Source organism: Electrona antarctica, assembly GCF_951216825.1.
Source record: "Electrona antarctica genome assembly, chromosome: 8".
NCBI lineage: Eukaryota > Metazoa > Chordata > Actinopteri > Myctophiformes > Myctophidae > Electrona > Electrona antarctica.
This window is the reverse complement of record NC_136789.1, coordinates 25326503-25338964: the sequence shown is the minus strand read 5'-3', so window position 1 is coordinate 25338964 and position 12462 is coordinate 25326503. Positions and strand designations below refer to the sequence as shown.

General features: G+C 42.2%; 1 protein-coding gene across 1 annotated transcript in view; it reads right to left on the bottom strand.

Annotated features, from left to right (window-relative positions):
- Nucleotides 1-241: 241 nt before the first annotated feature.
- The window catches only part of atrxl (ATRX chromatin remodeler, like), a 33863-nt gene continuing 21642 nt past the window's right edge, over nucleotides 242-12462 (bottom strand). Inside the window, exons 17-35 of the mRNA XM_079507677.1 lie at nucleotides 11914-12023; nucleotides 11644-11787; nucleotides 10671-10848; nucleotides 10423-10560; nucleotides 10148-10323; nucleotides 9849-9966; nucleotides 9025-9152; nucleotides 8231-8304; nucleotides 7875-7975; nucleotides 7408-7564; nucleotides 7192-7292; nucleotides 6510-6618; nucleotides 5506-5683; nucleotides 4735-4926; nucleotides 3627-3770; nucleotides 2684-2809; nucleotides 2019-2114; nucleotides 1511-1639; nucleotides 242-840 (exon numbers count right to left, since the gene is read on the bottom strand). Of these exons, the coding sequence (XP_079363803.1) occupies nucleotides 760-840; nucleotides 1511-1639; nucleotides 2019-2114; nucleotides 2684-2809; nucleotides 3627-3770; nucleotides 4735-4926; nucleotides 5506-5683; nucleotides 6510-6618; nucleotides 7192-7292; nucleotides 7408-7564; nucleotides 7875-7975; nucleotides 8231-8304; nucleotides 9025-9152; nucleotides 9849-9966; nucleotides 10148-10323; nucleotides 10423-10560; nucleotides 10671-10848; nucleotides 11644-11787; nucleotides 11914-12023 (2480 nt within the window). The 3' untranslated portion in view covers nucleotides 242-759. The remainder of the gene's footprint in view (nucleotides 841-1510; nucleotides 1640-2018; nucleotides 2115-2683; nucleotides 2810-3626; nucleotides 3771-4734; nucleotides 4927-5505; nucleotides 5684-6509; nucleotides 6619-7191; nucleotides 7293-7407; nucleotides 7565-7874; nucleotides 7976-8230; nucleotides 8305-9024; nucleotides 9153-9848; nucleotides 9967-10147; nucleotides 10324-10422; nucleotides 10561-10670; nucleotides 10849-11643; nucleotides 11788-11913; nucleotides 12024-12462) is intronic.

Genomic DNA, 12462 nt, shown 5'->3' with positions numbered 1-12462 from the left:
ATGATGTCACTGGTGGACGGGTTTCTGAACTGCCCACAGCCTTCCTATGAGACACAGACTGAGTAGGAAAAAATGGTGGTATTTTATCATGAACATTAGTTAGGACCAATTATAGGAAGAGAAGTTGAAAAGTGGTGAAATGGTCCTTTAAAAGAAAAGCCGTGGTTCGGCTGATGCCACTGATAGAGATTCAAGCAACCTATCAGTCAGAACCTTGATCTTGCTTAGACAGAAACAGATACAAGAATATTCACACCTTTATTAGAGCATACAAAATAAAAAAACAACAAAAAAAAACAAGTTTAATTAACAACATAACATCTTGACAGAACACTACAAGAATCTGCCGCCAACTCCAAAAGTACATGTAGACAAGTTTGGACAGTAGCATGAAATTGATTACTTACCATCGTTGCTTTTGGACAGAAATCTCATTTGTAAAATAATAAAAAAACGGTTTTGGACATAAAAGGTTTCCACCTGACAGCAGCGCTATGTTACTTTAGAAGTGTAAAAAGAAACTTAATCTTAATTAATATCAGCTTAATTTAAACAGTGCAGTAAAGCTGACTTTACCCATATTAAAAAAGAAAAAGGTTGCTGTCCTATCACTTTTTAACATGGAAAAAAATACACATATTTAGAAAAATATTACTATTTTTTTTAAATATTTACTAATTCATATTTATTCTTATTCTGGGCCACCCTCTAGCAGAAAACACTAAAGGCCTTACAAAAAAGTGCCACATTTGGGTTCAGTCACACAGTCACGGTCACAATCACAGCCTTCTTCTCTTCTTGGCTTCTTCTGTCCAATATGGTCCGGATGCTCTGCGTGAGCTATGGAGGGAAAAGTAAATGGTAAATGGTAAATGGTGCATTTATATAGCACCTTTATCCAAGGTGCTTTACATAGATTGTGCATTACATTCACCCATTCACACACACATTCACACACCGATTGCAGCGGAAGCCATGCAAGGTACCAACCAGCACATCGGGAGCAATTTGGGGTTCAGTGTCTTGCCCAAGGACACTTCAACATGTAGACAGGAGGAGCCGGGATTCGAACCGCCGACCCATGGATCATTGGACGACCCGCTCTACCTCCTGAGCCACAGCCGCCCTCAAGAGGCATTAAAAATGGCACATGTACACAGCATACAGGTAAAGTATAGCCTCTGAAGGAGGCCAGTCATCTAGAAGAGGGTCTGTGTGTTGGTCTGGAGGTAATCTCAAAAACTTTAAGTTGCTTGATTCAGTATTTCGATATTTGATATTAATTTTATCTGCCTCGCCCCCTGCATATACAAAAAAAACCATTGTAACTTCAAACTTCATTTTAACCAATAACCATGATGGATTAATCGAAAACACCCGTCCTTTTTTCTGGTGACTGATATTGTCCTTCTAATACGCTTCTCGCCCTCAGGCGTCTTACTGGTTTACTTACAGATTGCTGTTTTCCACAGGCCTCCCTGTATAGAGCTTGTCTTACTGGTTTACTTACAGATTGCTGTTTTCCACAGGCCTCCCTGTATAGAGCTTGTCTGCGTTCCACTTCCATGTCATTGGCAAATTTCCAAGCCAGGGCCTTGGCCCTGACTTGCTTATCATCCAGATTGGGATCAGCAGCCCACTGTAAAGTACAATTCATCATTTATAATTATGACATGACAGCTATTCTAATATATGTGTGTGTGTGTGTGTGTGTGTTAATTATGACATGACAGCCATTCTAATATATATATATGTGTGTGTGTGTGTGTGTGTGTGTGTGTGTGTGTGTGTGTGTTACAGTAAAATCGAGCTTGAAGGGGAGAAATAATCACACACACACACACACACACACACACACACACACACACACACACACACACACACACACACACACACACACACACACACACACACACACACACACACACACACACACACACACACACACACACACACACACACACACACACACACACACACACACACACACACACACACACACACACACACTTACTCACCAATTGCACAATGCAGTCTTCTAGGGTTAGGACCTTAATCGATTTCAGTGACATAATGGACTTGCTGACATTTTGTCGACACTCATTCACCATGCTCTGCAAAGACAAATGTAATGTAACAGTATGTCATTAAACCAACGTGACACATTGGCAAGGCATTGGCAGCAAATTTTGATTTTAGTTTTAGTCATAGTCTCTTCAATAGTTTTAATTTAGTTTCAGTCACATTTTAGACACCTGGAATGTCTTTGTGTTAGTCTAGTTTTAGTCGACTAAATATCCTAAGATTTTAGTCGACTAAATCTACAGTTGATTTTGTCAACTAAAATTTATTTTGTCGGGCCTTGATGCCGTCTTAATGACTGTTTTTACACTGAAAATACCCGATCTACAAGCTCACAACACGTCGCAGCGTGACGCGTTGTGAGCTTGTAGATCTGCTATTTTCAGCATGCAACCAAGTGTAAAATGACTTATACTGACTTATCCCTTCCTAACATTTTAAACTAGTTTTTATTTGTTGACAAAATTGTCAGTATATTTAGTCGTTTTTATGTCGTTTTTGTCAGTGAAAAAAGGTAGCCGACGAACATTGTTCGTCATAGTATTAGTCGACGAAAACAACACTGGGAAGTAGCCAGAAAAGCAGCTAGATGTGTACGTACCTGTAGCTGTTGATTGCTCCTCTTGTTCAGGGCGGTGTGGATGGGCTGAAGACGCTGACCTGAAGGCCCAGGGACGTTTGAAGGCCCAGGGATGTTTGGTGGCTGCTTCGCCACGGCGGCGCGACCCTTTGTTATACAAGAGGTAAGCGTGTTTAAGTACAAAAATAAAGGTATACAATTGGGTCTATTAACCACTTTCCCTTTGGTGCCCATACTTTGGACATTCTAAGCGACATTTACATTCTTTAAAAAAATATATTTATAATTTAATAGCAGATCTACAAGCTAACAAATTGTGATTGGATGTGAAGTTGACACTTGAAAATGTTCATGGCATTAAGTCAAATTATTATTTTGTTGGACGACCATGTCACTCGATGAAAACAACTTTTCAGTTGAAAATCAGTTATTTTCGCTGAGCGACATGGTCATCCAACAAAGATAGATCAGTGGTGGGGGTCCGGGGACCCCCAGGGGTCCTTGAGGGAGTTCCAGGGGGTCCCCAGCTAAATGATAGTGTGGAACCAAATGGACCCTTATGGGTGTGTAACTCTGAGAGTGTACAAATGGAGCCAAATGCCATTTGGTTTGGGCACCACTGCTATAGAGAACTGTTCCCTGTGTGTCAGTGTACAGTTGGGTGCCACCGATATTGTCCCTTATCATTTGACCCATTTAGGCCTGACCTCAAAATTTAAAAAAATCCTTCTAAATCCTCCAGTTTTCTGAAATAAATATTTTCACGATTTTTCAAAAATAGCAGACCTACAAAGCTCGTAGCTTGTAGATCTGCTATTTTTCAATAGCTAAATTATAATGTTTAAAACACCAAAAGGGGTTCCCGCCCAAAATGGGTTAACTGTCCTTTTGCGCAGATCACGCAAACCTCAGCAAAAAGAAAAGGACAATATCGATGGCCTCCAACTGTGTATGTGTTGTTTACCTCGGCTTCATACTCGGCCCAGGCAGCTTTGCGGTCAGCCTCGCTCAGCTCCTCCTCTGCTTTATGGTCAAGCAGTGACTCATGCTCATGGTAGGACACGATGTGTTCCTTCAAGCTTTGCAGAAGCTCTGCCAGTACCAAGTCCTGAGACAGATGGACAGAAAACATTCAGGCCATCCTGAACTGAACTCTGAATAATAACCCCATGTATTATGTTGCCAAATTATGTTTAGGTTTGCTTTTTATTTTTCTGATTGCTTTCCCCATTTCTATTGTATTTTTGTTTTGTTAATCTAAATCTCACCTGCACAACCCAATATTATGCTGTTTATGTACTGGCTTCAAGCGAGAGAAAACAACAAAGTAAATAGTCTCACGTCAAGGTCCCTCGACGTGGTTCCAAATGGACCCTCACAGGTCTGTAACTCTGAGAGTGTACAAATGGAACCAAATGGACCCTCACAGGTCTGTAACTCTGAGAGTGTACAAATGGAACCAAATGGACCCTCACAGGTCTGTAACTCTGAGAGTGTACAAATGGAACCAAATGGACCCTCACAGGTCTGTAACTCTGAGAGTGTACAAATGGAACCAAATGGACCCTCACAGGTCTGTAACTCTGAGAGTGTACAAATGGAACCAAATGCACCCTCACAGGTCTGTAACTCTGAGAGTGTACAAATGGAACCAAATGGACCCACACGGGTCTGTAACTCTGAGAGTGTACAAATGGAACCAAATAGACCCTCACGGGTCTGTAACTCTGAGAGTGTACAAATGGAACCAAATGGACCCTCACGGGTCTGTAACTCTGAGAGTGTACAAATGGAACCAAATGGACCCTCACAGGTCTGTAACTCTGAGAGTGTACAAATGGAACCAAATGGACCCTCACAGGTCTGTAACTCCGAGAGTGTACAAATGGAACCAAATGGACCCTCACGGGTCTGTAACTCTGAGAGTGTACAAATGGAACCAAATGGACCCTCACAGGTCTGTAACTCCGAGAGTGTACAAATGGAACCAAATGGACCCTCACAGGTCTGTAACTCTGAGAGTGTACAAATGGAACCAAATGGAACAATCAAAAATGAAATCCTTTAATTACCTTGGGCAACACAGGGGTGGCCCGCTTGCTCTTCTTAGAGTTGGGGTCATCCAACAGTTCTGGGTGAAACATGTAGAGTTCACTCAGTTCAACTTGGGTGAAGTGCCTCTCTATCTGTTGTTGGTCCACCACACGGAATGCCAGAGACTGCTTGGCCACCTGACGATCATAGATCTTCTCCTCCATTGTGCCCTAAAAAAATAAATAAAAATAATGTTTCTACCGTCAGGTCTTCATCATATTTTGCCTGAGCTAATGGTTGAAACGTTGCACCATTAATAAGAGTACGTTCTTTGGAACTATAAAACTGCATGCAGATGTTTTTATCCTCTTCTTGATTCTCGCCTTGATGTATCGATGTCCTAACCTGACTCCGCCAGATGGGGCAGCAGAGAGTACACTGGGTTCCCCCTCCTGCTCCCATCTTGGAACTCTCAGGCAGACTTGATGCCCGGCCACAAAACGGCCTGGCCAATCAGCAGCAGCTATCCCGCCTCTAGCTGCTGCTGATTGGCCAGGCCGTTTTGTGGCCGGGCATCAAGTCTGCCTGAGAGTTCCCAGATGGGAGCAGGAGGGGGGACTCTCTGCTGCCCCATCTGGCGGAGTCAGGTTATCGATGTCCAGCACCTGGCCAAATACAGGCATCTTCTCTGGGACATGTGAGTAATCACACAACAACCCCCCAAATTCACACCACTTTACTTTATACATCTCAAAGCATGAAGTTGATAGATCAATGATAATGCACAATGAAGAGTTTATAATAAATACCTGAGCCAAGAAGCGATAAATAAACACGTTCTTCTGCTGACCGAAGCGATACACCCTGAAGATACTCTGCGTGTCGTAAGAGGGATTCCACGAGGCGTCAAAGATAATGACTCTGTTGGCTGCTACGAGGTTGATGCCCAGTGACCCGGCTCTTGTTGAGATCAGAAACAGCCGACCACTATGGGAAAAAATCAAGGCAAAGGGCAGAAGCTTAGTAACAGAAGGGGGGAAGTCTGCACACTAGAAAATGTCTGTTTTAGTGTTTTTCTATTCAGCACCTTTATTTTTGTAGCATTGAATGGTTGTATGTGCTTAAAAGAGTATTCCGGTTTCTGTTGTTATCATATCCAATAAATAAGAGTCATACAAGAGAAGAAGAGAAGAATTACATAACATCCAGAGCAGCTCCAACCATGCACGCGGGGTCTTAGGCTAAATCAGTGATTCTCAACCTGGTACAAAGGACCTCCTCTGGTGGTACGAGAAATGTTCCCGAAAATGAGTGCCGTGTTTAGAATGGCTTTGTGCCGAGCACTGCAGACGATGCGTTCACGGAGCATAGGGTGGCAACGCAAGATACTAATAAACAGCGTAGCGTAGGCTAGGGATGTGATCATGCTGATCTCTTTATTGTAATCTATCTATAAATGCACCAAGTCTCTGTCTGTACATCTGTCCGTGTGTAATCCACGTAACTCGGGAACCGTTCGCCCCACCGACACACGCTTTCCACACCACCACAGGAGGTGCAGTGCCCGGTGTCGAGTCGAGCGATTTTTGTTTTTGTTTTCTTCGCCTCCACCAGTGGTTGTTAATAATAAAATCAGATTACGGTAAGAAAATCTCTAGTCTAGAAATTCTCCTTTAACTCCACACAAATGTATAGAAAATGTGTAACAGCAAGCTATCATCAAACATTAAATACTTCTTGTTGGTAAAGAGTTATACTATAGTGTAATGTACTTTATGTAGGTAGACATGTGTTGAAGTTGGATATTACGTACCGAACATTAGTCGCATCATTGAACAGTTCGGTCCATTTCTTCCTAGAGATAGCAGTTGTTGTCCCATCAAGACGATAGTAATCGCTGTTTCTAATCCAGCTGCCAGTTCCTACACAGGCAGGAGTTTGAAGCAGAAGGACAGTGACACATTTTAAAGGAGAATTCCATGCTACAAAGATTTCTTACCTTTCTTTCTAGTCGTTACGTCCCCACCAAAGAGGTCCAGGTGTTTTTTTGTGCAAAAACTCCTTATAGGCTATTTCCCCCTACCATAAGCCCTCAATGAATTGCATTGAATGGGAATTGAATGGGGCTATGGGGTGTTGTGCTAATTCGCTTATTTCCATCGAAATAAGTAGTAAAGTGTGCCGCTTGGGATATTATTTACATTATGAAGAGAGGATATATTCAAAAAAATAATAATTTTGAGCGATGGAAATAAGCGAATTAGCACAACACCCCATAGCCCCATTCAATTCCCATTCAATTCAATGCAATTCATTTAAGGCTTATGGTAGGGGGAAAAGCCAATAAGGAGCTTTTGCACAAAATAACACCTGGACCTCTTTGGTGGGGACATAACAACTACAAAGAAGGTAGAAAGCCTTTTAGTATGGAATTCTCCTTTAACACCCTCAACTAATACGTTGTGCAGATGAATTGCAATATAAAAGAATACTACCTTCAAATGGGGATGATTTTCCACTCATTGCGGCATGGTGAGCAGATTCCAGAAAATCTTCAATCAAGTCTAATGCTAGCAAGGATTGACTGAACACCAGCCTGAGAATGCAAAATGAAGAAAACGATCATTCAAGTATAGAGAAGATTGGAAATGTCATGTCATTTATCACATCATTTATCTCAGTAATTTGAAATGTCCACTGAAAAGACATACACTTTGTCGTCCAGCGCCTCAGCCATTCTGAGAATCTCGAACAAGAGAACCATCTTCCCCGAGTGCTCCAAGATGTGCGCATCTGCTTGAGTCAGCAGGTTCTTGTACCAGTCGTCAGCTGCTGTATCAGGTCTCGAGCTGCTGGTCACCATCTCTCCTGTACACAGTATGGCACAGGGCAGACTGTTTTACATGTTCACTTTACATAGCTTTACTCTAGCCATTGGCCAGAGGCATTTCTTTTTTTTCTTAAGATATTTTTTTGCGGCTTACGCCTTTTATTGGTTTTTGAAGGGACAGACAGTAGGCTGACAGGAAACGGGAGAGAGATGGGGGAAGACATGCAGTAAAGGCCGTGTCGGGCTCGGGAGTCGAACCCGCGGCACACTGCGACTGGATTACCAGTCGGGTGCCCAGACGGTTACGCCACCGCCTGGGCGCCAGAGGCATTTCTAGCATCTTTATACCTTGCCCTCCTGCAGTGCCTTGCTGAGCTCCTGCCACTTGGCCCTTATCGTTGGCCCTTGTCCTTTCATTGCTGTGCGTCCCGTTACACTCTCTCTCTCCACTGTACAAGGTATAAAATGGACAGAAGGGGAAATAATGAGAGATCTTTGGTTTTAAATTCAATTTAGCAAACATAAATGCAGCTAGTTTAGCAAGTGCAACTTAAGTGCTTGGAATCAAACTCGGTCAAGAGGTGCACCCTCATTCATAAGTTGGCTATTTTGATGGGTGCTAGATCAGAATAGCTAACATTGTAGAGAGGGAGAAGGTCTTATTGCTTACCAAAAAAAAATCAATGTGTGAAAATCGAACTCACCTCTGAACATCAGCGGATTCTTCACCTCTCAAGAGAGCATTGGCTTTAATGTAATTTATCCCATTAAAATTCCCCTGCAATCAAAAAGTATAACCATCAGTTAAATTGAAATTAAAGGACAACTTTAGTTTTTTTCAACCAAGGTTCATGTTTTAGGTTGTTATTAGAGAAAGTAAAAGATGAGTGTTATTTTTATTTTTTTCATTTGCTGCTTTCTTTTGTTTTAGGGATTTTAGCTGTTTTTGACAGGGGGGCGGGGGCATTCGAGCATGGGGCTAAATATGTATTTTTTTACAAAATATTATGGCGATTTATTTTTTTATTATTTACTATAGTCCTAATAGACCCCAGGAAATTACATCTGGCCACAAAAGAATCACAGGATCTACTGAAAGTGAAGGTAGCCTACTGGGGGGAAGCCACACTGTGTGTTATAGGCTCAATGTCAGTTTGACACATTCCGTAGATCTCGTGCTGTTTTGTGGCCAGATGAAATTTCCTGGGGTTTATTAGGACTATAGTAAATAATTAAAAAATAAATCGCTATAAAATGTTGTAAAAAAAAATACATATTTAGCCCCATGCCCGAATGCCCCCCTGTCAAAAACAGCTAAAATCCCTAAAACGAAAGAAAGCAGCAAATGAAAAAAAAATAACACTCATCTTTTAGTTTCTCTAATAACAACCTAAAACATGAACCTTGGTTGAAAAAAACTAAAGTTGTCCTTTAAGTATGTATTTTACACGCCATCAAGCCAAGACAGAAAGACAAGCATTTTGGTCAGTATGTTTACTTTGTTTTCTTTGCTGATGTAGTTGAGATGCAGGCACCAGGGATGTGACCAGACTCTGCTGAGTACCTGGTAGTCTTTGAAGAGACTTGTTCCAATCTTGACAATGGGTCCACCCCCCATGCCCGCAGCTGCAAAAGCGGTTTGCTTCAGACCGTTTTCAACAAATACAGTATGTACATACATATGCATTGTCCAGTACGTCCAACAGGGAAAACAACTTTGATAGAACTACCACGGGTACTTTCACTATGGATAATAAGCATCTTATCTGCTGCCAGAAACGTGGCCTTAAAAATGTTAGACTCCCATTAAGGCTTTTTTTTAATCCGCCCCTTGGAAATGCAGGTTCCACACAGAGATTACAGACTAATATCTACGCAGTGATATCGTTTAAAACTTAAATGTCAGGCGCGCGCGCGCGCACACACGCACACACACACACACACACAGGCGACTGTGGGCGACTGTGGCTCAGGAGGTACGTCCAATGATCCATGGGTCGGCGGTTCGAATCCCGGCTCCTCCTGTCTACATGTCGAAGTGTCCTTGGGCAAGACACTGAACCCCAAATTGCTCCCGATGTGCTGGTTGGTACCTTGCATGGCTTCCGCCGCAATCGGTGTATGAATGGGTGAATGTAATGCACAATCTATGTAAAGCGCCTTGGATAAAGGCACTATATAAATGCACCATTTACCACACACACACACACACACACACACACACACACACACACACACACACACACACACACACACACACACACACACACACACACACACACACACACACACACACACACACACACACACACACTTTCTTACCAGTGAAGTGGTCAATGTAGTGGCGGTACAACTTGCACTGCAGTGGGGTCACCCTCACCAGTAGCACATACTCGTATTTAGGAGGCAGGAATTGGGTCAATTCTGAATAGTCTCTTCTCTAGTAGGAAAAAAAACAGACTTAGCATAAAAAGGAAACAATTTAATTTATGTTCTTATTCAATTCAAGTTAAATAAATGTACTTGTTACATTGGAACAATTAAATACATGAGTGCTGGGTTTGAAACTATTCTGTGCACATGTCACATAGGTAGGCTGAACATTCAGAAGCCATGCTCACCTGTACACATCCAGCCAACAGAGCATGAATGACATGCGCACGGTTTTTCATGATTTTGACATCTTTCGGGGTTGAATCAGCGCACTGACCATTCTGTATGGGATTGATGAAGCGGTTTCGGAATTCCCTCGATGACCCAAGGAGGTTCTCCTTGATGAAATTGACCATGCAGTGGTCTGGGATGGCAGAAAATGTATTCAGTGAGTATCCGACACATATCATTTAGTTATTTTAATACCTTAATATAGTGTGTATAGGGTGTAGTGCAGCCTTACACTCGATCAGGTTGTTTTGCATCGGTGTTCCAGTCAGCACCACTCTCCGTCTGGTCTTAATGCGACTCATGGCTTTGGAGATGTTGGTCACTTCATTCTTTAGGATGTGGCCCTCATCACAAATCACAAAGTCTGGACCTGGAGAATAAACAACAATTGCCTACAAATGTACAACTGTTCCAATGTGCCATGCAACAGAACATACAATAGAATTGTTTTACTATCATGGCATTTTACTGTTATCTTACCTGGATCAATAAGCGTAGTCATAATCATTTTCTTGTATCCTTCATTGTTGACATAGCGCCCATATGAGAGGTTGCGATACATCTCATACCCTATAATCATGACACCTCCAATCCTGTGCCATTTCTGGAGGGCTGCAAAACGCTCCTGAGGTCTCTTAAGTGTGGCCAATTCTGTAACCTGTAACAAGTTTGTGTGTTTGATAAATAAAAAAAAGTTATAATTATAAAGTTCTAACCTGGTGACACATTATGACGCCTGTGACGTTGTCCTGTTTAACTTTCATGTTGGCTTCCAGTGAAATAATGTGAGATAGCCATGCCTGTTCGTGTTTATGTTTACAGAGTGGCTTCCCTCTTGCTTTGGTGGTAGGAGCAGAGTCCACTGCTGCCTCCAAGTGGGCAGGGTGTCCTCGACGCAAGGTACGCAACGCAAGCAATTTGCTTGGGATCAGATCTCAACCCGACGGAGCGAGACAGATCACGTAACCGACGCAACGCAAGGGAGGAATTTCTCACCCTCCGTTCCTAATGTATTCTTGCGTCGATTACGCACTTAAGTAGAGTAATGCATGTGTGTGTGTGTGTCGGGGGGGGGCTATCCCCCCCAGGGGTCCTTGAGGCGGTTCCAGGGGATCCCCAGGAAAATGTGTTAATATACCATAACATCACAAACATTCTAACCACTTTAAACCAATGTTCTACTTTGGCTATTAAATATTAGCCAATTTACAAGCTCACAACGCATCGCGATAGAACTCGTAAGCTTGTAGATCTGCTCTTTTGTACAGATTTGGCAAAATCTTTTTATACATTGATTATTATTATTTTAACACATCTTCTCTTCTGGGGGTCTCTGTCACAAAACATTTTCAGATGGGGCTCCACAGCCAAACAAAATTCAAATTGGGGCATATCGGTTAATAATGCCTTCAGGTCATTTGCAAGAGTCAAATCATAAAAAATGTTGAACCACCTTGACTTTATCGTTTCCCATGCTTTCTTGCCATTTGTCGAACTCATTGATCCAGTTGAGGATGGTGTTCAATGGACAAACCACAAGGGCAGTTTTGAATTTCAGGCTTTTAGACTGCAGCATCGTGTGGAGGAATGTTACAACCTGTGGGACAACAGACAAATGACAGCAGAGACCAATGTGAAACATTGTAGCCAAATACAGTGCAGACTAAGGTACATGGGATGTGTGACTGCTCTACGAATACAGATGTTTCTTCTTCTGTCACACCTGAAGAGTCTTCCCCAAGCCCATGCAGTGTGCCAGTATACATCCCGATCCAGGGGTGGAATTGGCCTTCTTCACAGACTCACAACAAGAGTCCCAGATAAACTGGACACCTGTAGTGAAATGAAGCCAAATGCTGTTGACAGTTGTACATGAACATCAATGGTGAATGATATTGGCCAAAACACAGAGAAATATAATCACAAGAAGCACTTGAGTTTAGTACATTTTAGGGCTTTCACTTCTAGTGATTTTTACTAGTTGACTAGTTGCCTAGTTTACTAGTCGACTATTTTTTTAATTTTCTTTTCAATAATAGTTAAAAAACTGTGTTCATTGGTGATTATAACTATAACCTAGCTGATCTTGAGGCCTTTTCTCTCTTATCAACTAGCCAACTAGTACCAACAAGGTCGACTAGTGGATTTACTAGTTGACTAGTTGCTTAAAGCATAGATATATATAAACTCTAGATAGCTCACCCGCGCTGTTGGCCAATGGAGAGCGACGTCGTTACGTGGCGGCCATCTTACCTCGGGACACATAACATTG